Below are 23,325 nucleotides of genomic sequence, written 5' to 3' on the forward strand. Positions count from 1 at the left end.
CCTTGGAATCAGGAGGACCTGAGTTCAAATATAGCCTCAGATAATTAATTAATAATTACCTAGCTAGGTGATCTTGGGCAAGTCACTTAACCCCATCGCCTTGCAAAAAAACAAACAAACAAAGGAATACAAAAAAAAAGTATAGACCCATAGTCCCTGCCTTTCAACAGTTTAAAGTTGTGCGGGGGGGATCAGACATATATACATCACCAATGTAAAACAGAATACAGTAAGTGCCAAATCTGTTGTTCAGAAAATAAATGGGACATCCCTGTGGACTACAGTAAAGGCTTCAAGGAGGACATGGACATTGAACTAATCCTTATGGAAGAAATAGGGTTCTCCGGCCCAGATCCCTTGAGTGACTCCTCATCAGAGACTGTTTTACCTCCTCAATCACCGGATGAAACTGAGACCTGGAAAAGACCTTAGCTTATAAAGAACAAGGTCTCCCATCACATCCAGAACTGTCTCTGGTCTTCCTGATTCATATCTAGCCACTGGACCCAGATGGCTCTGGAGGAGAAAGTGAGGCTGGGGACTTTGCACAGTACCCCTTCACTCAAATCCAATCCATTTGCTTGTTAGGGCATTGCCTCCCTGATGTCATCATCCTTTTCAAGAAGAAAGGACAAATAACAGCATCTGCACAGGTGGCACTCTCAACTGTAGTCCTTCCTTGTACACCTATTTTCCCTCTGAGGCAGAGGAATAGGAACCTTATGGAACCATAAAGTAGGGCTGTTCGAAAGGACCTTAGAAACCATTTAGCTAACCCCACTACCAACCACAACTCATTTAAATTTGTCCAAGGTATACGGCTAGTAGAAGGCAGACTTAGGCCTTGAACCCCTACATCAAATCAAGCTTTTAGGTAAGCAAAAATAATTAAGTTTGAGCAGTTTCCCTGCTCCATGGAGGTGGGTTAAAATACATGCACAGTTAAGTAACTACAAAGTCAATGCAAATACAAATATAATTTCAAGAGCAAGGAGAAAAAACTTAAGTCCCAGGTAGGAAGATAGCAAGTAAACTGAACCATGAGGAAGTTATTAAGTCTAAGAGGTGAAGGCCAGGGCAGAGTGAATCCAGGAATGGGGACCACCTGTGTGGACATCCATAAGCAGGAGCTAAAATGCATCTGAACAACTCATAAGCCAGTGTGAATGTTTGGAGAATGTGCAAAAAGCAATGAAATGAAATTAGTTTAGAAAAATGCCAGGCTGAGGATTTTGTGTTTTATCCCAGAAGCAATAGTAAGCCACTAAAAATTTTTCAGTGAAAGAATGATATAATCTGATCCCTTACTGCAATGTTCTTTCTTTAAAAAAAAAACTAATTTATCATCAATTAATAAAAAAAATTCATTTTCTTTTCCTCCCAACACCCCCTTGTTAAAAAAAAAGGAAAAAAACCTTTGTAATGGATATGCATAATCAAACAAAACACATTTCTGCATCAGCAGTTTCCAAAAATACATCTCAGGAGTCAACCTGAGTTTCTTCATCTGCATCCTACAAATCACCCACCTTCCTGTTAGGAGATGAGTGACATGCTCGATCATCTATCCTTTAGAATAGTTGGGCAACTGCATTCAGCAAAGCTTTTGAGTCTTTCAAGCTTGATTATTTTTACAGTCTTGTGGTCATTGGCTAAATCACTCTCCCAGTTCTGCTTGCTTCACTCTTCACCGAGCTGTACAAATCTTCCCAGGTTTCTCTGAAACCATCCCCTTTCATCACTTCATATGGACAGTGGTATTCCTCTCCATCCTTCTGTTCATCTATCCCCCATTCAACAGATGGCATCCTAGAAGATTCCAGCGTTCCTTCTATTAGTATGATGTCCTTTAAACAACTGAAATTCTGTTTATAAAACACTGTCTCCAGTGCCTTCACATAGTAGGTACTTCATTAATAAATGATTGTCTTTTTCCTATTACACTTCTCCATGATTTTTCAGGGGAGGGTGTGAGAGGAAAAAGTAGTAGAGTACCAAAACCCCCAATTCTAGAATCAAAGCTCTTGGATTCCAATCCCATTTCTGATATTTAGTCCTTGGTTGGGGGGAGGGGGGAATAGAGCACTGGAGCTGGAATAAGGAAGACCTGAATTCAAATCAAATCTAGCTTTGTGACCCCATGCTATGCCACGTCACCTTTATTTGTCTCAGTTTCCTGATCTGTAAAATGGAAATAGTATTAGCATCTCCCTCCCAGAGTTGTTGTGAGGCACTTGGCATATAGTAAGCATCATATAAATGTTAGTTGTTCTTATCATAACATTATTATTACCCTTAGATAAAAATAGCTATTATTAGCATTTATCACCTAAGGCAAATTACTGAACCTACTTGAATCTCAATTTCCTCACCTGTAAAACAAGGGTTTGGATTCAGTGCTTCTGAGATCTCTGCCAACCCCAGATCTATGATCCTAAGATGCTCAGACTTCTTACTGGAGTCTTTAGGCTGATCACAAACTGGACATGCTTACCTCCTTAATCACCGAATGGGTAAGTACAGAGACTAGGTTCCAACAAGAGAGACTAGGACCTCTTCCCCTTGCCTGAACAACACCCCAAAACAAAACAATAGCAACACCCAAACCCACAGAGATACCCCACACCCAGAAACAGAACAGGGGAGATGAGGTGGGGATGGGTAGAGATGGGTGGGGATGGTGATGAATGGAGATGGCAAGTCCTAAAACTCTGAGTTCACTCAATTTCAGTTCACTGAAAACAGGAAACCACCAAGACTCAAATTCGAAGGCAAAAATAAGAGAGACAGAAGGACGAAGGCTAGAGAAGGAAGTGGGGTATCACTCCCCCAGCCCTCTTCCTCCCTTGTAAGAAATAGGCCTAGACAAGAAGAGGGCCAAAGCTCAAAAGTCAAGCCCAGACTCAGCCTTCCCTGTAGTTCTTCTTTATGTTCTGGCATTGAGATAGCCAGTTTAGCTCCCTAGTATTGCTCCCAGCCCAGGTCTGGCCCCCAGAGTGTTTCCATTCACATTCACATACACACATACACACACACACACACACACACACACACACACACACACACACACACACTTCCCCAGCATAGCCATGGGACAAACCACCTCACCACCACCACCACCATAGCTCACCAGAGAGAGAGAGAGAGAGAGAGAGAGAGAGAGAGAGAGAGAAGAAAAAGAGAGGGAAAGAGAAAAAGAAGAAAGGAGGGAAGGAGAAGGAAGGAAGGAAGGAAGGAAGGAAGGAAGGAAGGAAGGAAGGAAGGAAGGAAGGAAGGAAGGAAGGAAGGATGGATGGATTTACTGAAAACAGAACTGAAAGGTATAAAGCAAAAGATATTCTAAGATAGCATGGGATGGGGGAAAGGACACTGGCCTTAGAATCTGAAGACATGAAATCATTAAAACCCAGCTTCAGTTTCTTCACCTGTACAGTAAGGGTAATAATATGGTACCTAGCTAGCATGGTTATTTCAAAGAATATTTTAGTACCTCAGCAGTCCAATGATTCCCCTCTGCTTCCCCTCTCCTTAATAGAAACTTTCCATGTGTTGTTGTGACTGAAAACCTTAACAATCTGCTAGCAACCTGATGAGAAATCTTTCCAGTCTTATCTGGGATGATCATTAAATGATAGGCAGGCATTTTCTGCAGGTCCATCTTTCCAATCCTATCAATATGTAAGAATTTGCACTTATTAAGGGGCAGCTAGGTGGCGCAGTGGATAAAGCACCAGCCCCAGAGTCAGAAGTACCTAAGTTCAAATCCAGCCTCAGACACTTAATAATTGCCTATCCCTGTGGCCTTGGGCAAGCCACTTAACCCCATTTGCCTTGCAAAAAACCTTAAAAAAAAAAAAAAGCAAAAAACAAACATAAAACACAGGAGCCTTCTTCATGCCTACGTTGGATTGAGGATAATCCTTTGTAGATCAGTAAAGCATCATTTAAATGTGTTTTTATTATTATTATTATTATTACTATCCTGTTTGCATTTGGACCATGGAGGCTGCAACAATAACGAGAATTCTAGAGCATTTTACATAGGTTTTCTCATTTCATCCTCACAACAACCCTGAGAATCAGGTGTTATTATGTAATCCATTTAAAATATGAGGAAACTGAGGTTCAAGTTAAGTGTCCTGGTCACATAGCTAAGAAGCATCCGAAGCGGGATTAGAATTCCCGTCTTTCTTCTTCCGGTCTGCACTACCCGGCTGAACACAGTCCCCTAACTGTCAGTCTCCCCCACAGCCCACTGCCGGGCCCCCTTAGGAGAAAAGTCAGAGTCCCAGCCAACTTGGGCAAATGGAGGCACTGACAGCAGTCATAGGCCTTCCTTAGAAAGGAAACACAGCATTCCCCCAGTGGGTAGAACACTGAGAAGATGCTGAAGGAGTGAGCTCTTTCTCCCATTCCCACTCTGGGTCCAGGGGCCTCCCCAGAAGTAATCCCAAGTCAGCTTCTTGGGTTCTCTTTCTCCGTATTGCAGAGCGATGCTCTATCACTCAGTGTCATCTGGGAGCAGAGTTTATGATGCTTTGCACAAAAAGCAAATTTCCTTCTTAGGGCTCACCCACACAGAGCCCTGTTTCCCACTTCAAAGCAAGCACCCTTCCACTCTTTGCCCCTCCCATTTCAGTTTTTGTAAGTACCCCACCTACTTCCTTAGTTCACAGGTGACAAGTCCTCTGCCTCCAAGAGAAGGGTCCCTCCAGAGCCCCTTGCAAACAGTAGACACTTTGATTCCATGTCATTGGAATAGGAATTCATTTCTACCGATTTTTCCTCCAAATTAGGATCATTTAATCGTCCTCCCCTTCCTCCTTGACACTTGGGTTGACAGTGCCAAGGGAGAGCTGGCAGGGTAAGCTGGGACAGGCATGAGAGTCTCTGAGGTTGGTATCTGCTTCAGCAAAGAGGAGAATCATGGGCTTCCCCCTTAATGCTATAAGACTTTTTTTTTTCTAATGGAGAGATGGGAGGGAAAGGAGATAAACCTTTTGGAAATAGGTTTATTTACACCACTCCAAGCCTCTCAGTGTGGGCGACTCCCAACTGTGGGTCCAGGTGAGGTTGGTCCAGCAGATGAACATAGAGAGAGACAACTTCTGGCTTTCCTCCTCATTTTCCTCACTTCAAAGAGGACACCTAGAGACTCTAGGCCGAGCTGAGTCCCTCCCAAAGCACATCAGCCTTGGAAACCTGGTCCCAAGTATAGACTTGACAGGGCTGAGTCAATCCAGTACAGAGACAAATGAACCCCTAGGGAAAAAATCCCCCACACACACACAACCTAGACTTCCCACCAGCTAGGTCTCACTGGAGTTCTACTCAACTTCTCTGGAGAAAGTGATGCTGGGAACTGCCCCATCTCAAGTCTTCTAGTCTGGCTGCCCCCCCACTCCTCCCAAACCAGGCTGTGAGGCCTCTTGGGAGAAAAACCAGAGTCATAACCAGTCAGAGGAAAATGGGGGCACCCATCTTTCATTCAACAGAGCAAGTATTTCAATAAAAAGAATTATTCTCTGAATTCTTTAAAAATCCTTTAATTGCATCTTCCAAAAAAGTGTCCCCTTTTTTGCTTCTCTATCTATGTACACATACACACACATATATAAACAAATACAAATCCATACATACAAAGCAGCAAAGGTGAACAGATAGCAGAGTACTAACAATGCTTTGTATTTACAGAGTGCTCCTTCTTCCTCCTCCTCTCCATCAGCTGAACACACCTTGGTAGGTCACAAAATGAAGTGCCCAGAGAAGGAAGGCAGGTAGATTTCTCAAAGCTGCCCTGGCAAGCCAGTAGAGCTGAGCACTGAGCCCTGACTTCCCAGAGGCCCTCAGCCTTCCCAGATCCCCCTCTGGCCAATAAATGTTGAAGAGCTCCTTCTCTTCACTCACCCAGTCCCTCATCCCATCACTCCCCACCAGCTGCCAGGAAAGGATATTTCAGCCCGAGTTCCACCACCGATTGCCCAAGATGCCAGATTGCTCACAGGGGCAGGATACCTCAAGCTGGCACTTCTTGTCTGGTGGAGGATGTCTGGACATCTTAACCCAGAGGGGTCAGAGTCCAGGGAAAGGGAACCCCTGAGCCCAAGTCTTATGTCCCTAGGATTTTCTGTGACCTGGGGGCATCCTTAGAATAAAGTGAAGGAAGTCTTCCTCACTGCCTGGATGGGTTTATTTCCCACCTCACTGCCTCCTCTTCCAAGGCCTCAATCTCTGCTAAGGAAGGCACTCCCCAGATACACACAGTTGGGATGAGTTGATGAGTCCCTGACTGCACAGTGTGAACAAGGTCTTTCCCTATAGACCAAATTCAACATTTTCTGGCTAGCCTTCAGGGAAATTCTGGTTTGCTTCCTTCTGTCCAGGGGTCTGGGGTGGATATGGGGAGGCAGGAGGGAGGGAAAGGGGAAAGGGCTAAGGGCTATATGCTGGCCCCAAGGCATCATGACAGCAAGATCTCAGAATCATGGGGAGAATTCTCTGATCCAAGCATTTTGTCCCAGAATGTTGAGTGCAACTGGTGAATCTTTATCTCTCTGAAGAGTAGGACTCACAGTATCTCTGGTAATCAGGGGCCAAGGGGAGGTGATTGATGAGGCAGTTTTCTTTCCCCTATGTTGGATCCTGAGGGATCATCAGGGTCTTAGGCCCTGAATAGGAGGGAGAAGGCCAAGAGAGCACCAAAGAACAATAGACACTGACTCCAAGGGGGAGTTCATCCACAGGGCCAAAGCTATGGACTGCCCAAGTCTAGCCCCTTTCCCTGGGCAATGATATTATCATCCCCCCTCTGTGTTAAGCAGTTCTAGACTGCTTCTGGATCAGGAGAGTCAGGAACAGGATCTGCAAGACAATAGAAAACCAGGGTAAGACCAGGGCTGTCCACTCTTCCTCTTCCTATGTTAAAACTACTCTGTGACCTAAGAAGGCAAAGAGAATGAGGATGATGCTATACTTGCATCCTCTCCTTTCATTCTCATGGCTTCAGGAACCCCACAGAATCTTGGGTGTTAGAATAGGATGAAGCTATTGCAAGCTCCTAAACGATCAGGGGTCTTAGAGAGAGTTAGGCTGCATTTACCAAGGGATGGGAAGAAGACATCTCCAAGGCCAGGAGGGGAGAGCGGGGTGTTGGGCTCTGAGAGAAGGTGCCGTCCTGACTCAGAAGGCTGTCTCTGAGCCATGTATGACAGAGGAGGCTTGGGCTTCGATTCAGCCGTCATCTGAGGTATAGCTTCAAAAACAGGGTTTTCGATACCTTGGGCATTACTAGAAGAGAAGTCAACAGTTAAGAGACCCCCTCCAAGGACAGACACAACCAATCCAGTACTTGTCTCATTCCTGACTTCTTCCTTTCCTTTCTGGGACTCAGGATTCTCGTTCATGATCCCAGAATAAGAGCTCAGCCCCTTCTCCCATTCTGTGAGAGAAACCAAGGTATTTTCCAGAACATCAAAGGCTGTCAGACTTTCCCTCACTGCCAGCAATCTCCAGGGCACAAGATAAGCCTTGGAATCTTCTTAGTTTCCTTGTTAAACTATTATGAGCCTATGACTTCTATTATGCTCGTTATCCTAATAATATTATTCAGTCTGGGATAATTAATTCTATAAGTCTAGCTTGTAGTTGGTGCATTGAGCAGGAAATCAATCTTAGAACATTAGATGTCAGAGTTGGAAGGAAGTCCAGCCTATATCCAAGCCAGCATCCCCTCAATAGGGATCTCTACATCTTCTTAATGCTCTGATCTGATCATCACTCAGACCCCACCAATGTCTCCCCATTGACTACTAAATAAAGTTAAAATTCGAAAGCTCTCCCCAACTTGACTCCAACAAAGCTTTCTAACTTGATGGGCGGAAGAAAGCCTTCTAGGCAAACTTGTCACTCACCGTCTGCCCCACGGTCCACAATCACTCACCTTTGTTCATCTTCCCTCCATCGAGTCTACCTTCTTCTTCCCTCCTCCCATCTCTGCCTACTAAAATCCTATACAGAGGCTACCTCCGCACTGCCAAATCTTTCCTGATCCCCCAGTTTAGAATATTCTCTCCTTTCTTTAAGTGCAGTATAGAAGGTGGAAGCCATAGAAAGGAATGTTCAGATCATAGAATTCTCAAGATGGAGAGGACCTTGGGAATATCCAGTCTGCCACTATCTGAAGCTTCTTGTAATGTTTATATGGAGCTTCAATCAACAAGCGTATGATAAATGTCTGCCCTTATGTCGGTCACCGAGAAGATAGACAAAAATGAAAATAACCCTAAAATAGCTTCTATCTCTTGTACTGTGGGAGGGGAGGGAAGTATGGGATAACATGTGCACAGATGCTTGAATACAAAATATACATACAAGGAAATACAAAGCAACCTGAAGTATTGGAAGGCTCTAACCTTTAAGTGGAAAAGGAAAGATCAGTGTGAAATGTAGCAATTCAGAGGAGCCTTATAGGAGATTCAGGAGGTGAAGGTGAGGGGGAAGAGTCCTTCTAATCCTAAAATAATATTATTCTAAGTAAAATGGCTTCCTTTTATCTCTTGAATTTTCTCAAGATCTATGGAGGATCTCCATCCCAAGCTCATATGCTTGAAGATATTTATCCCTCTTCCCATCCCACTCAGAAAACTATGGACTTGGTACTACTCCTCCCCAGCCTCCATTTCTCTAGATTGAGTGAACTCTTTGACAGGGCTGGGCCAAAGGATCCCAGATGTCTGGGGCCAAGACCCCGGTCTAGGCTTAGACCTAATTTGCATTCTTGGTTTCAGTGTCTTTGAGATCTAAAGTCTTTTCTCCCTCACTTCCCAGGCAGCCCCTGAGATCTATTGCCTAACAAGAGACCTTCTAGTCCTTTCAGAACCCACAGGCTTCTAGCTGTCAGAGTCAAGTTGTGCAGAGAGGAGGGTCTAAGGTCATACTAATAAGCCACTAGCCACATGAAGTATATGGCTATCTCCATGGCACAAATTAAGGGTCCCCAGTAGGCCCTTCTGCTGCAAAATAACTTCCTCACCAATTAACTAACTCCTTGGGGCTCTCTGGAGGCATGTACATTTTGATTGAGTTAAGACATTATATAACCTGAGGAATGGAATGTATTATCTAGTTAACGCATTAACAGAAATTAGTGTTCATTGATACTAGCTGAGAGGAGTGCTCTAAGGGAAAAGTAGGGTACATGGCAAGTGTAGAAGAGAAGACTGGGAAGATTAGGCAAAGACCTTGGATGTAGATGGGAATAAAGAGAACCTCTGAGAGGATTCATAGGATCTTTGGCTCAGAGATTCAGTCAGAAGAGATCTTAGAAAATATATAATTTGATTAATTAGCCCAAGGTCACATAATTAGTGGCAGACGTGGGATTTGAACCTATGTCATCTGATTCTAAATAAAGTATTTATTTTGTGAGAACATGATTAGAAAAATGCAGAAGGAAGGAATGGGGGCAGGGGGAGAAAGGGAGAGTGAGGGGAAGAGGAAGGATGAGCAGTGAACCCCCAGTGATAAATAAGAAAAGGATGTTTCTAGACAGTCAAGCCAGGTCTGACCAAGTATACCCTCCCCCTTCCTCACAAACTCTAGCCTGGGTTTCTGGGTGTGGGTCCGTCCTATAGAATAGCAAACCAAAGGGAAGGAAGGAAGAAGAATGGGAGTGTGCCAAGCTCTCCAGCAGGGAGAATCTCAAGAGAGCCAAGAGGAAACTCAGCAGGACTGCCAAAGGGTCTTACCTCTCCATTCTCACCAGCTCATGGGCACCTGCAAGAAGATAATAAGGGTATAGGTCAGAGAAAGGAATCCTTGGGGGAAAGGAAAATGTGTGGAGAGCCCAGTGTGTGTTTATAAACACATGGAACAAAGATTACAGGCAACCCCTACTGGGAATGAATTCTTCGGTCTTCTTCATTTTAAAAGCAGGAAATATAAATCAATGATATATTTGTTGACCTAACAGGTAGTATCCTGATTAGAAGTCCAGTCATTAGTAACTGTTTGCATTTCACAAATATGTTTGAAATATCACATTTCCCAGTGGAAACAAAACCAGCCAATACTTTGATATGGAAACAGAACTAAATAAAGACCTAAAGTATAACTTAAACTGTAGTCTTTTGGAAATGAAGCACAAGCCATAGATTTGCTATTTTTTTCCCCTCTCTTATAGACATTAACCACTCTCTGGTTTTTAGCTTTTTCTTACTCATCATGGCTACAGCTAGAAAGATCAGTTACTGATGGATGACTTTTCCCATCCCTTGGCTTATCGATCATATCAGATCTCGAAAGATGGTAGTATTCAAAGGGCAGGCAGTTATGAGTATTCACACTTTGGGAAGGACCCCCCATGGGACAATAGACCTCAACTGGGAGCTCCTTGAGGGTAGGAACTATTTTTTACCTTTCTTTGTAAGGTAGGCATTTAATAAATGATTGTTCACTAACTTCTATAATTCTTTTAGGCTTCCAAAGTACTTTTTATACAACCTTGTGAGGTAGGTAATACCAAAGTAATGTTGTCACCTTGAGTTTTCAAAGAGGGAAACTGAGGCTCAAGGGCCATTCAACTGATGCATTTCAAACCAAGTCTCTCCAGATTTTAAGTCTTCTCCATACCATGCCATGTCTCTAACAATTTTGAAGAGCTTCTTTCTCTTTCTAGGAGAGGTTTTTAAGGAAGCCCCCTCCCATCCCCCAATTAGGACCAAGGTTGTCACCAAGAAGTTTATAGAGTACTCTGTGACCTTTATTAAGAGCATCAGGAGACAGGATGCTGAGGGATTAGACCATTCCCACCCCCCTCCTGTGTTGATGAGTTTGTTTTCCCTGATTCTAGTTCCCTATTTGGTCTATAAAGGGAGTAGTGTTGCGGTTTAGAGTAGAAGGAACGGAAACCATCTATTCATTTGGAAAATAAGCCTCAGATTACGCAATGAAGTTGGCTGGGAACTGTCTTCTTTCTTGTCCTTTTTCATTTTCTGCCTTCATGAAAATGTTTTATGGATGAGTGTGACCCAAGAGTGGATGCTGGCTAATTGCTTAGCAGTTTTATCCCTTGTGGAATTTACTTGACCCTTCCTTAATCCCCTCCCTCTCCTCCTCCTCCTAATATGAAGCAATCTCTTTCCTGTTAATAGCAGGAACCATCACTGAGGTAGCTTTGGTTTGGAAGACAGGAAAATGGGGATGGTGAAAAAAAACCACAAAGGCAACAGATGTCCCCTACTGTGGTCTCTCACTGACAGTGAATCCCACACATCATATTGTAGGGTTCTGACTTTGTAAATGGCAGAGTGAGGATAGTCATCCCATCCCATTTAGACCATAGCTATGTTCTCAAGGTCTAAAGGAAATGGGTGAGGATTCTACAGGAACCCATTTTTATGGTTATGGGAGAGTCGGAGGCAAGGATAGGGTTCTGACTTTGTAAATGGCGGAGAGAGAGGAGCTTACCTGGCCATGGGTTCCATAGCTATCCCATCCCATTGAACCCACATCTATGTTCCCAAGATCTAAAGGAAATAGGTAAGGAGCCTTCAGCAGCCCACCTTCATGGCAGAAGAAGAGTCTAAGCCAAGAATAGGCTTGTTCTTGTCTCACAGAGAGGAGAGGGAGGGAGAGGATACATAAATCATTCAGACCCTAACCTAGTGTCTTCTGGTTCAGTTGGAAGACCCTGGAGCTGTCATCTAAGGGACAGAGGGAATCAAAGGCATCTGAGTGAAATAACACTCAATTCTATTGTCTTGGCATTACTCTCTAATTGTTTTTTGAGTGTCTTCCCAGTTAGGACTGTAAACTCCCTGACAGGAAGGATAGGGCATTTGATCTCTGAGTTCCTAATGGCAGAGTGAGGATTGGCATCCCATGCCATCCAAGGCCTGGATGCACTCAGATCTTCCTTTGTGATCTACTGATCTGCAGCATGCTGATAAATACTTGCGGTTTCTTAACTTAGAGATTTTGAGGAGTGGGTGTGGCCATGGTTAGTTGAGGGTGAAGTTGGCGTGAGGGAAGAAAGGACAAATAAATGATAGAGTAGGATGTAGGCAGACATGCCAGACTGGCAGTAATTAATTAATATTGTAGAACCTGGAAAGGATCTGAGAGGTCATCTAGTCCCATCCCTTCATGTTAAAAGTTGAGAATTGGCTTCCAGAGGGAGAAAGGACTGTTCCAAGACCATCCAGTCAAAAGTATAGAGTGCTCTCTTGAAAAGAGTGATTCAAAGCAGCACTCTTCTTATTCGGGTCAATGTGACCACATTGATGCAGTGAGGCAGCAAGAGGTGGCAGACACCCAGAGCTAGGAGACAGATGACCAGAGCCTAATTCCCAGCCCCCAAAGCCCTTGTTGAATCCGCATCTGGCTTTTCTACTAAGAAAAAAGGAGGATGACTCCTGCCTGCTCTTTTTCCCATTCCCAGGGGAGCTGGGCTGTGGGTCAGAAAGCTTTCCCTCTGTGATTCCTCACAGTTCCCTGGGAGAGATGGTGTCAGAGATACTCACGCCTGTTGGACGCTGCTTGTTGCTGTTTGTAAACCAACAGGAGGATCAGAGGAAGACAGAGGATACCCACAATGCAGGCTCCAGTAGCCAAGGCAGCCGCTGTGATATCTAAAAGGGGAAGAGATATGTTAAAGACAAGTCTCTCAAGTTGGATGTGGGGTGGGGGGACGAGTGTGAGACAAGGTTCTCCAAATCTGCCTTTCACTTCCCAAGTTGAGACTAAGGTCCAGAGAGGGCAAGCAACTTGTCAAAAGACACACAGCTATGGTGGATGTGGAGAATAAGTTGTATCAGCACTCATTGATCGTACCCCTTGGCAACCTTTCTCTCTCTGTGAAGGGCCGTAGCTTTGCAGACTAATGGGAATCTACTTTATGGAGTGGTAGGTATATAGTGTCCTCTTCATTGGTAACTGTGCACACATTTAACTGCTTGAGAATTTGCACATGAGGCCCTTTGCTTTCGAGTCTTCCCTTCTGACCTTTCCAGTTTCCTTACACCTTTTTCCCCACCATGAACTCTGCAATGCAGTGACTGCAGCCACCTTGCCATTCCTCAGACTGTGGGCACTTCCACTGGTTGTCTTCCCATATCTGGAATTCCTTCCCTGCTAATCCCCATCTTCTGGCTGTCCTGGCTTTGTTCACATCTCAGACAAAATCCAGCCTTCTAGGAGAAGCCTTTCCTGACCCTCCTTCCTGTAAGCTAGTACCTTCTTTTTTATTAATTCAATTTATCCTGTATATGTCACATTTGTACAAAGTTGTTGGGACATCTAGGTGGCACAGTGGTCAGGAAGACCTGAGTTCAAATTTAGTCTCAGACACTATCTGTGTGACCTGGGTGAGTCACTTTAATACTGTTTGCCTCCGTTTCCCATCTGGAGAAGGAAATGGCAAAAAACTCCAGTATCTGCCAAGAAAACCCCAAATGGTGTTACAAAAGTCAGATATGACTGAAACAGCCAAATAACAAATTTGTTAGCACAGTCAGACTGTGAGGTCCTTGCAAGCAAGAAATTTTTTTTTTGCCTTTCTTTTTCTCCCCAGGCTTTAACATCCAGTAGGAGTTTCATAATTGCTTGCTAATATGAAGTTCCAACTGGGCTACTTACTCCCTGTGAGCCCTGGGGCAGTCACTTGACCTCTATAGTCCAGGGTGCTGGTAAATAATCATTTATAGACTCAGCAGAAAAATTTCCTGTTTAAATGCCATTGTCATCACTTTCTCCATCCCATAAGTCTAACAACAAAACAATAAAGTCTAAACAATCAACAAGACAACAAATCAAGTCAAGATTTGTAGTTTGTTGATTTCTGAGATTTAAACTCACACAGAAAAACTTTTAATTGATTTTTAAACTCCAGGACAACCTCTGTCCATGAACCTCACTTTCCTCATCTGTGAAACAAATGGGTCTAAAACTCTTCTGGTTCTCCTGATGCATTCATAGCTAGGCCATGCCAGGGAAGTAAGAGACACCACCAACCAAGGTGCTGTGATTTTGATCATCTGACTTTGTTCTCTGTGGCTACCCACCTTCATTTACCCAAGATAGCCTGGTTTCCTACAAGAACCCAAGTCAACCAGCAGAAGTTTCTAGATAGTCCCAGTTCACCTACTCAATTAGCCTCTGAAAGCTTGTGCTTGGATTCCCCTCCATTCTTCTCTTTGCACTCATGGGAGCTGGTACGGGGAGGGCAGGGAGGGGGAGGGAGAATATCCCGGCCACAAAACCAGGAACCAAAACACAAGCAAGGGAAACATGATGAGACAATGTGTTCCTTCCAGTCTGTGAGATCCTTAGCTAATCTTAATAGCCCCAACATGTTGATTTGAAATGTGAGCAGTTCGCATACATCCCCTCCTAACCACAATTCAGCTTCCATACAATTTCCCCTCAAACTCTGATCATGCTCTGGGCAGACTGGTTCCTAATGAGAACAGAAGTGGACAGAAACATAGACAGAGAATTTTGGGGTTTACTAGATCCTAGATAGGAAACAAATCCAATCCTCCTATTTTTACAGATGAGGAAACAGAGACACAGAGCAGCATGGGGTCACATGGTTAATATGGCACTGATTCCAAATCTATCCCCTACACCACACTGCCTAGAAATAACATCAGCTGTGGTCCATGTGACCCTACCCAAGAAAAGAACGGATACTATAACCTACAGAAACAGTATTTCAGTAAAGAGATTATCACCAAGCCAATAATTAGCATAAATAGGAGTATAGTCTACTTAAGAATTCGTGTATTTTTTTAACATTTTTATTTAAGTTTTGAGTTCCAAACTCTCTCCCTCCCTCCCCAAGATGGTAAGCAATCAGATATAGGATACATGTGCAATCATGTAAAACATATCCATATCATTCATGTATTTTAATAGAGTTCATCATAAAATGGTCACTTGAATGACCTTAGCAAAGTTGTTTCCTCATCTATAAACTATGATCTCAGTTTCCTCATCTGTAAAATGTAACTGAATTAGATAACCTCTAAGGTCTTTTCCAGCTTTAAAATCTATGAACCTAGGACATGTTACTTACAAAACATTTTTTTTCTGATTTATTAAAGTATGTGCCTCAGGAAACTCCACTAAAATCTTTTGACCTTATTGGTGACAGCCCATTGTCGAAAGTAAAAATATTCTGCAAATCTGACTTTTCACTAATTCAAACTCAGTTTTATCTCCTTGATTAATACACAATGGGGGTGTTATTTAGTGCCTCCTAGACTACACACCAGATGGGCAGGAGGGGCAGAGAGGGAGGAAGCCTATAACCAAACTTATCCTTCTCTAATAAGTATTCAAAGAGACTTTCATTCTGTACCAAGAACCACCTTTATTTTCCTTCCAAAGTGAGTCAACTTTAGCTCATACTGAAGAGATGATCCCAACTGGGCTGGAGAGGGGAGGAGCTGGTGAGGAGGAAGGAGGCAGCTCCTTCCTCCTTTGAAACTCCAGTATCAAAATGGTAGACCAGACCATTAAAACTGCAAGGCATTGGGGCGGCTAGGTGGCGCAGTGGGTGCGGCTAGGTGGCACAGTGGATAGAGCACCTGCCTTGGAGTCAGGAGTACCTAGGTTCAAATCCGACCTCAGACACTTAATTACCTATCCGTGTGGCCTTGGGCAAGCCACTTAGCCCCATTGCCTTGAAAAATCTAAAAAAAAAAAAAACTGCAAGGCATTGTGGGAAGGACTGGACCCTAGGAAACTGGTTCACTGTTCTAAGGACAGACTATGTGCCCTCACTCTGCAAGAGGTGAGAAAGGAGAACAATAGGAAGGATGAGGGATGCCAAATTCCCTAGAACAAGGGTTCTTAACCTTTTTATCACTGAGTCTCTTGAGAAGTCTGGTAAAGCATGTGAACTCCTAAAAATCAAGGGTTTAAATACAATTAATGCATAAAATAATATGATTACAAAGGAAATAATGTTCTCTGGAAATAGTTATCAAAATATTTTTAATCAAGTTGCTCTTGCTTTCTCTGTGGGTAAGGGTTAAGAGCAGAGCATTCAGAACCTAAATTACTTTCAGAAATTAAAAAACAAAAAACAAAAACCCCACCAACAAATGTCCCAACCCAGGTTAAGAACCCCTAACTCAGGGAGAGGCACTTTGAGAAGAGCAAATAGTCCATAACAACCCCAACCTCCAAAACATTTTTTCTACCCTGTGGGTGTGGCAGTCCCCCACCTCACCCCACCCTTTTTGGTGATTTTGAAATAATCCTTCTGCAACCCAGAGACAGTTTCAAAAGCATTTCCTCCTATGGAGAAAACCAGAAAAGAGGTTGTTGACAAGGACAGGCCTTCAACTTTCCAATCTAGTTGGCTCTTCATCATCTTGGGCATGTCCCCATCCCAGCCAAATGAAGAACCTTGAAGTAATTAATAGATGAGAGATAATAACGACAGCCTCACATTTGAGGTTGGCATAATACTATCTTATTTGACCTTCAGAAAGTGTACATAACCCTGTAGGGTCACAGGATTGTAGATCATCCATTTAGAGCCGACTAGACCTTGAAACTCATCTAATCTAATCCTATCTTGGTTTTACCAATGAGGAAACATGTGAGGAAATCAGCTGGGAGCTGATTCCAAGCACTGAATTTCAAAGTTCTTATTCCTGCATCATTCTGACAAGAGTCATTATGAGGAAATTAAGGCAAGTGACTTGCCCCAGGTCACACAACTAATAAGTCATCTGAGGTAGGATTAATTTAAGACTGTGCCACACTGAAATGATGACCCCCTGTTGTCTACTTTCCTAAAAGTGATTTGGGCTTAAATTTCAGATACCCAGAAAAATATAAAGAACTTTCAAGTTAGACATAAGGGAAAAATTTGCAAAATGTTTTACAAATAGAATTGTCAATAGAATGGATTACCGGGTATGGTTGTAGAAATAACCCTGGAGAATTTAGAGAACACACAAGAGAAGTATGTCAAAATTTTCACCCTTTTTCTTCTGGACGAGATGCTGTTGACCAAAGATTGGGACCACAGGGGTGCTCCTATGATGACTGTCATGGCATCCTTAGGAGCTGGTGTCACCATGTTGATTTTAGGGGAACTGGCAACAACCAGTCAGGCCTTGTCTTAAAGACTCTGAAACAGTCTATCTACAGTCCTGACTTTATGGGAACTGGATAAGTTGGTCCCCCAGATTAGTCAAAGAGTAATAAGCCTTATCTCTCTACCTTTCTTAAAGCTAGCTGGCTCTTCACAGAGTTCCTCATTAATCCTCACTTTGTCCCTGTGAGGGAAGGAGACAGATAAAAAGTATTCCTATTTCTCAGATAGGAAATTGCCACACATAAAGAGGAACTGAGTAAACCATACAACAAACCCAAACCCAAAATGAAACCTTTACAGTGTTTTGTTTATTTGTTTAAAGATTCTTGCTTCTGAAGAGCGGATCCAAGTGATAACATTTCTGAGCTCTGAGATAATTGGGTGACTCAATGGATAGAATTTTGGACTTGGCCTTGGGAAGACCTGAGTTGAAAGACTAGCTCAGACATTTAGCAGCTGTACCTCGGTTTTCTTTTCTATAAAATAGGGAAATTAAGAGCACCTCCCTCTCAGAATTGGGAGGATAAAAAGAGGAAAATATTGATAAAGCATTTTGCAAGAGTTAAAGTGCCATATAAATGTTGTGGTTATTGTTACAGTTATAGCTGGTGAAAAAGCAGAGAGGAGTCTCTATCTAAGCCTATTCCTGGCTACAAATGAGTCGTTGCCTGAAGGCCTTCTGTGTGTGTTGTGTCTTCACGGACTTGTACAGACAGAAAGAGGGGAGGCAAGGCTAGTTACCATCTAGGAGGTTAAAGTCCACATGGAATTGAATGACAATTTCCCTCAAAGAAGGGTACAGGCCTTGTCAAGTGGAAAATCCTGACCACCCTGGTCGTATTCCTCTAATATATCTCTCTAGATTGCCCAGTTACTCTAAGCTATAGTGCTTGTATATACATATATGATATGTGTGTATGTATCTATTATTTAGGAATTTTTATAAAATACAAATGTATATATACAAAACAGGACTTTTTCAAAATAAATACATATTATATATATATATTACTCAGAACTTTACAAAACACATATATGTATTATATATATACTAATAAATATATATATAATTACCCAGGATTTAGAAAATACATACATAAATGTTACTCAGAAATTTAATAAAAGATATTCATACATATATATATTACTCAGGAGTTTTGCAAAATTTATATGAAGTTTTTTTAATTTAATTTCTGAGTAATCTCTCTTCTAGGGCAGGGTCAAGAAGAACCATCGGGTGTTCCTCACTCCCTTTCTGTTTGTTTCTAGTTTTTCCAGTCCCTTCCCTTTTGGGATCACTCAGTCCTCTCCTCAAGGCCTTCCAAACTAACTCTTAGATAATCAGGGTGTGTGTTCTGGTGGAAAGAATCTTTCTAGTGCTGTAATCTGGCTCCTAGGCTCAGCTCTGACACTAAGAAGCTCTGGGACCTTGGATGACTTCCTGGTTTCCTTATCCATCAAATAAGAGGTTTGGGCTGGATGAAATGTGAAGTCCCTTCCTGATTTTAACATTCTATAAGGCCCCAAGGAAAGAAGGAGGATGGAAAGGAAAGAAAAGAGATGAGATTGAAATAGGGAAAGTGACTGATAATGAACCCATGTGAACTGAGACTAAAGATAAAAGGTGTGAACTTCATATCTCACAAATACCTACCTTCCTCCTACCACAATCCTAGAAGTGGTTATCTGAGGGTAAAAAAGATTAGGCCAGCACAAGCCTTCATACTATCCCACATAATCAGGTTAATTCAGAGAAGTGAACAGAATTCTTTACCCATTGATGAAACTCTCTAGTTGGCTTCCCCAAAGTTAAGGAAGGGTCAACTAGATATCCCCTGAGGTTCATTCCTGCTCCCAGATCCCAAAGTTCTTTAGGGTTCAGAGTTTCTAACACTATGAAAAATTTCTCAATGAGATGCTGAACTTTCAAACAGATGCTTGATGGGAACAGTACCAGTGAGCTGGGACATAATCTATAATTAAATGAGCTATCAGCTTGATTTGAATTTGGTTCAGATCACTCCTTCCAACCAATGAGTTAGCTCTTTTCCAGTTCAAATTGCTAGAACAGCAGAAATGGGAGGACTCTTAGAATACAGAATTTCAGAGAGAGAAGGGGCCTTAGAACATAGGCTATCAGAACTGGAAGAAATCTTAGAACACAGAATATCAGAGCCAGGAGAAGTCTTATAACAGAGAAAATCAGAGCTAGGAGGGCTCTTCGAACCTAGCATATCAGAGCTGAGAGAAATCTTATAATGTCAGAGTTGGGACAGGGCTGAGAACATAGAAAGAATATCAGAGTTAGGAGGGGCCTTAAAACAGAATGTGAACTGGAAAGGATCTTAGAACATAGAATGTCAGAGCTAGAAAGGGCCCACAGAATATAGAAAATTAGCTCTGGAAAGAGTCTTGCAAATCATTCAATTCAAACCTCTCATTTTCCAAATGGGAAAACTGAGATAAGAAGGAGGTAAAAATGAAAATGTATTGATTGAATAGAATTAATAAATGACTTGCTGATTTGGTCAAAATTTAGCATAGAGATTCTTGGTGTTGGCCCAGTTTATTGTTTGGGTTGGGTTATGGTAAGGAAGATGGACATGTGAGGGGTTTGGGTGTCTAAGGGAGAGACAAATTAGAATCTAAACATGTGTCTCATAGGGATGTCATTTGACTCCCCATTTCCTTGGGAACTGGGCCTTTGGAAGTCTGTCTGCTTCCCAAACCTTCAACTCCTACAATGATATCTCCCTGTGAGAACTACACATCCCCCAGATATGAAAAGGGACCCTGCCATTCTCTCTCCTCTGCATTTTATGCCTCAAGCTTGAATTTCTGGTATGGGAAGACAGCTGCAGAACCTCCATGGCCAAGAAGGACACAATTCCTTCCCCAATCCCCTGCTGAAGCAAGCAATCGTGGGTGGGTGAGTCCAAAATAAAGAATAACCCAAGATGAGCCTTCCTCATCTCCATCCCTATACCTGGAAGTCTCTTTGTCTCCATCTCCACTTCAAGATTCTCTTGGTTTCCTTCAAATCTCAATTAAGACCCCCTTCCACAAGAAGGATTTCCTAGTCTCCCTTAATGTTTCCTCCAATTACCTCCAGTTGTTACCTCCATACATACATCCTGTGTATGTTTTGTTTGTGGTTGTTGTTTGTCCTTCATTCTGAAAAAGGACCAAGACATCAGGGAGGTGATGCCATGACATGCAAGTGAGAGAGGGCTGGGCATAGTCACCAGCCCCACTTTTCCCCATAGTTAGTAAAATAATCTTCCTCATTAAAATGTGAACACTCTGAGGGCAGAGACTGCTATTGTCTTTCTTTATATGCCATTTTTATTACAGGACTGGCAAATAATAGATGCTTAATAAGTGCTTGCTGACTGTGGGCTCTATGGCACCTGTAAAGGTGAAATTCTTTGAAAAATGCCCTTTCAGAGCTAAATAAAATAGCTTTCATGATGGGATCCTAGAATTTAAAAGTCTAGGTGGCCCTTATGTGGATGTCTCCATTGACTTCCCAGTTCCTTAGCAGGCCAGGACTCAGGGATGGTCTGCCAAGTGCTAGATGGCCAGTCAGATCAAACCTTTCCTAGTTTAAAAATGCAAAATCTTGGGGCAGCTAGGTGGCACAGTGGATAGAACACAGGTCCTGGAGTCAGGAGTACCTGAGTTCAAATCCAGCCTCTGACACTTAATAATTACCTAGCTGTGTGGCCTTGGGCAAGTCACTTAACCCCATTGCCTTGCAAAATCCTAAAAAAAAACATGCAAAATCTCACGATTTACTTCAATGGACCAGATTTCTCATCCTTTTCTTCTTCCTGAACTCAGATCCATTTCACAGAATTCAACTTTTCCCCATCTTGAATGTGGGCCCTGGAGATAGTCTGGGTAGAATTGATGGTGACTAACCTTCTTGCTTTTGTAAATGAGGAAAATGAAAGCCAGAATTTTGCCTCTTCTATAGTGAGGTGGTCCTTTTCTCTTTCTAGTGATTCCCTCCAGGGGATATAGCCAAGCATCACCCTCCTACTTCACACACCTTCCTTCATGGAAAGTCACCAACCCTAATTAGGGCAGGGAGGACAATCATATGGGAAAGAGAGGGTTGAGTTGAATCACCTTCCTCTTACTCATCCCCAGTTGATGAAGGGTAGACAACCCCAGCACTGTTGCCCAAGAGTAGATACTGTTAATACCCTTGGGTCAGATGAAGAGGGAAGTGACCAGAAGAGGGAAGAAGTTGTTTGTTGTCTCTCAGCTGAAGAGATCCTCAAACGCTCTAAAATGGGATATCTGTGACTCACCCCCAGGGCCCCTTCCCTCTTCTTCTCTGAAGTCATCCCCCAAAAAGCTATCTTCTTTGCAAGCACTGGAGAGTAGATGAAATGTTATTTGAGGCTAGAAGGACCAGTAGAGGCTCACCCTTTGTCCCTGTGTCCAGAATCAGACTAATGGTTCAGTGGAAAGAATTAATACTGGGGTGGAGTTCAGAGAGCAGTAAGAAAAAGAACAATAGTTCATATTGATTTAGCATGTTTGCCATCAGTAAAAGGAGTAGTACTACCCCCCAACAGAATTCTGGGTCCTCAAAATACTGTATTAATCACAAAACAATTTACATAGATTATAGAATTGAAAGGAATCCTAGAAGTCATCCAATATGGCATCCTCATTTTACAGAGAAGTAAACTGAGACCCAGAGAATGCAAGTGACTTTCCCAGGATCCCGTGTCTCCAAATCCAAAGTTCTTCCTACCATATTGCCGTTCCTCACATATTTTTATTCATTGTTGAGCATCAACCAAGTCACAGGGATCACAGATTTAGAGCTGGAAGAGACCTTAAAAGTCATCTAGTACATCCATCTTCCTCCCAACAAGCCTGTGATATGATTATTATCCCCATTTTGCAGAGAAGAAAGCCAAGGCTCAGACCAGTGAAGCAATGAACCTAGAGCTAAATGTGTGGAGGCACAAAAACAAAAACAAAAACACCTCCATTCTCCTAATAATGCCGGTCTTCTATGATACACTCACTAGAGGATTCAAATTCAAGCTTAGGGAGGCGACAGTTCTTTCAACTCAAGAAGAGGGCAGGATCAGGGCCAGGATCTGCTGAGCTCACTTGTAGGGTTTTGCATTTTAACAAAGAGGGGGTGGCAGGGAGTGGGAAGTCATGCTCTGACCTGCCTAGCCACCCAGCACAGTGGGAACTATCCTGGCCTCTTCTGGGAAGAATCTCCACCATCCTCCTGGAGTAGTTCTTTGTCAAGGAACTGGGAAGCCTCAGGGGCATTCCCATGAGGAGCCCCCTACCTTCTGATTTGGTCCTCCTATGGCCTGTTTGTTCCCTAAGACTTTATGGGGCTCTCCTGCTCAAGAACTTCTCATCAGGCTTCCTGGCCTGACCCAGTCTGCTCATCTACTCTCTGGTCACCCCCTCCCCAGCACTCCCAAGAAGCTAAGAAACCCCTGGCTTACAGAACTCTCACATATATGCCAACACTGATACTGGGCAATTTGGCTTCTGCTGACTTTGACCCCAAGGGGTCAGGAACATGCGGGAAAACGATTACAGAAAAAGAAAAGACAAATAGACAGAGACAGACAAAGAGAGGATTCTTACTTTCACTTTCCTGGGTGGAGGCTGGGTGAAATGTGCATTTGGAGAGTGGGGCTTGGCCTATGGAGGGAAAGAGAGAACAAATGAGGTGAAATCCTCCCCTTCCTGTCCCTGCTATAAGGTGAGAACTTGCTAATGCATCGATCATACACTCACACAGCTCCTTGCACTCTGCCCTCACAGAATTACACACAGGTACCTGCTAACACACAGCAGCATCTTGAGGGTCAGTGCATACTAAAGGGAGATGCTGAGGCCTTTGTGGGAACACACTCAATCTCACCCATTAGAGGAATAAACAAAATGTTTTATACTCCTTTATTTGACATTCTCCCCTAGTCCTGTGTCCCATGTCCCCAGTCTCTCCCTGTCTGTGTGTGTGTGTCTCTCTCTGCTCTCACTGTCTCCATCTCTCTTTCTCTTTTCTCTCTCTGACTCTGTGTGTGCATATGTCTCTGTCTTCCTCTCTTTTTTTTCTGTCTGTCTTCCTCTTTCTCTCTCTCCCTGTCTCTTTCTCTCTGTTTCTATCTCTCTTTGTATGTAGGTATCTTTCTCTGTCTCTGTCTCTTTGT

General features: G+C 43.0%; 3 protein-coding genes across 6 annotated transcripts in view; 1 reads left to right on the plus strand and 2 right to left on the minus strand.

Annotated features, from left to right (window-relative positions):
- Nucleotides 1–3,209, minus strand: part of C4H10orf105 (chromosome 4 C10orf105 homolog) — a 49,670-nt gene extending 46,461 nt beyond the window's left edge. For 2 of the 4 annotated variants that reach the window (XM_074232777.1, XM_074232778.1), the window contains exons 1-2: nucleotides 2,373–3,209; nucleotides 1,530–1,809 (exon numbers count right to left, since the gene is read on the minus strand). The gene's annotated coding sequence lies outside the window, so the exon portion shown is untranslated. The remainder of the gene's footprint in view (nucleotides 1–1,529; nucleotides 1,810–2,372) is intronic. The other 2 variants (XR_012477782.1, XM_074232779.1) reach the window with 2 other exon arrangements.
- Nucleotides 1–23,325, plus strand: part of CDH23 (cadherin related 23) — a 460,126-nt gene that overhangs the window by 348,929 nt on the left and 87,872 nt on the right. The window lies entirely within an intron of this gene.
- Nucleotides 4,928–23,325, minus strand: part of VSIR (V-set immunoregulatory receptor) — a 39,033-nt gene continuing 20,635 nt past the window's right edge. Inside the window, exons 3-7 of the mRNA XM_074232776.1 lie at nucleotides 22,757–22,813; nucleotides 12,522–12,629; nucleotides 9,747–9,774; nucleotides 7,100–7,287; nucleotides 4,928–6,861 (exon numbers count right to left, since the gene is read on the minus strand). Of these exons, the coding sequence (XP_074088877.1) occupies nucleotides 6,824–6,861; nucleotides 7,100–7,287; nucleotides 9,747–9,774; nucleotides 12,522–12,629; nucleotides 22,757–22,813 (419 nt within the window). The 3' untranslated portion in view covers nucleotides 4,928–6,823. The remainder of the gene's footprint in view (nucleotides 6,862–7,099; nucleotides 7,288–9,746; nucleotides 9,775–12,521; nucleotides 12,630–22,756; nucleotides 22,814–23,325) is intronic.

Source organism: Macrotis lagotis, chromosome 4 (genome assembly GCF_037893015.1).
Source record: "Macrotis lagotis isolate mMagLag1 chromosome 4, bilby.v1.9.chrom.fasta, whole genome shotgun sequence".
In the NCBI taxonomy this organism is placed as follows: Eukaryota; Metazoa; Chordata; class Mammalia; order Peramelemorphia; family Peramelidae; genus Macrotis; species Macrotis lagotis.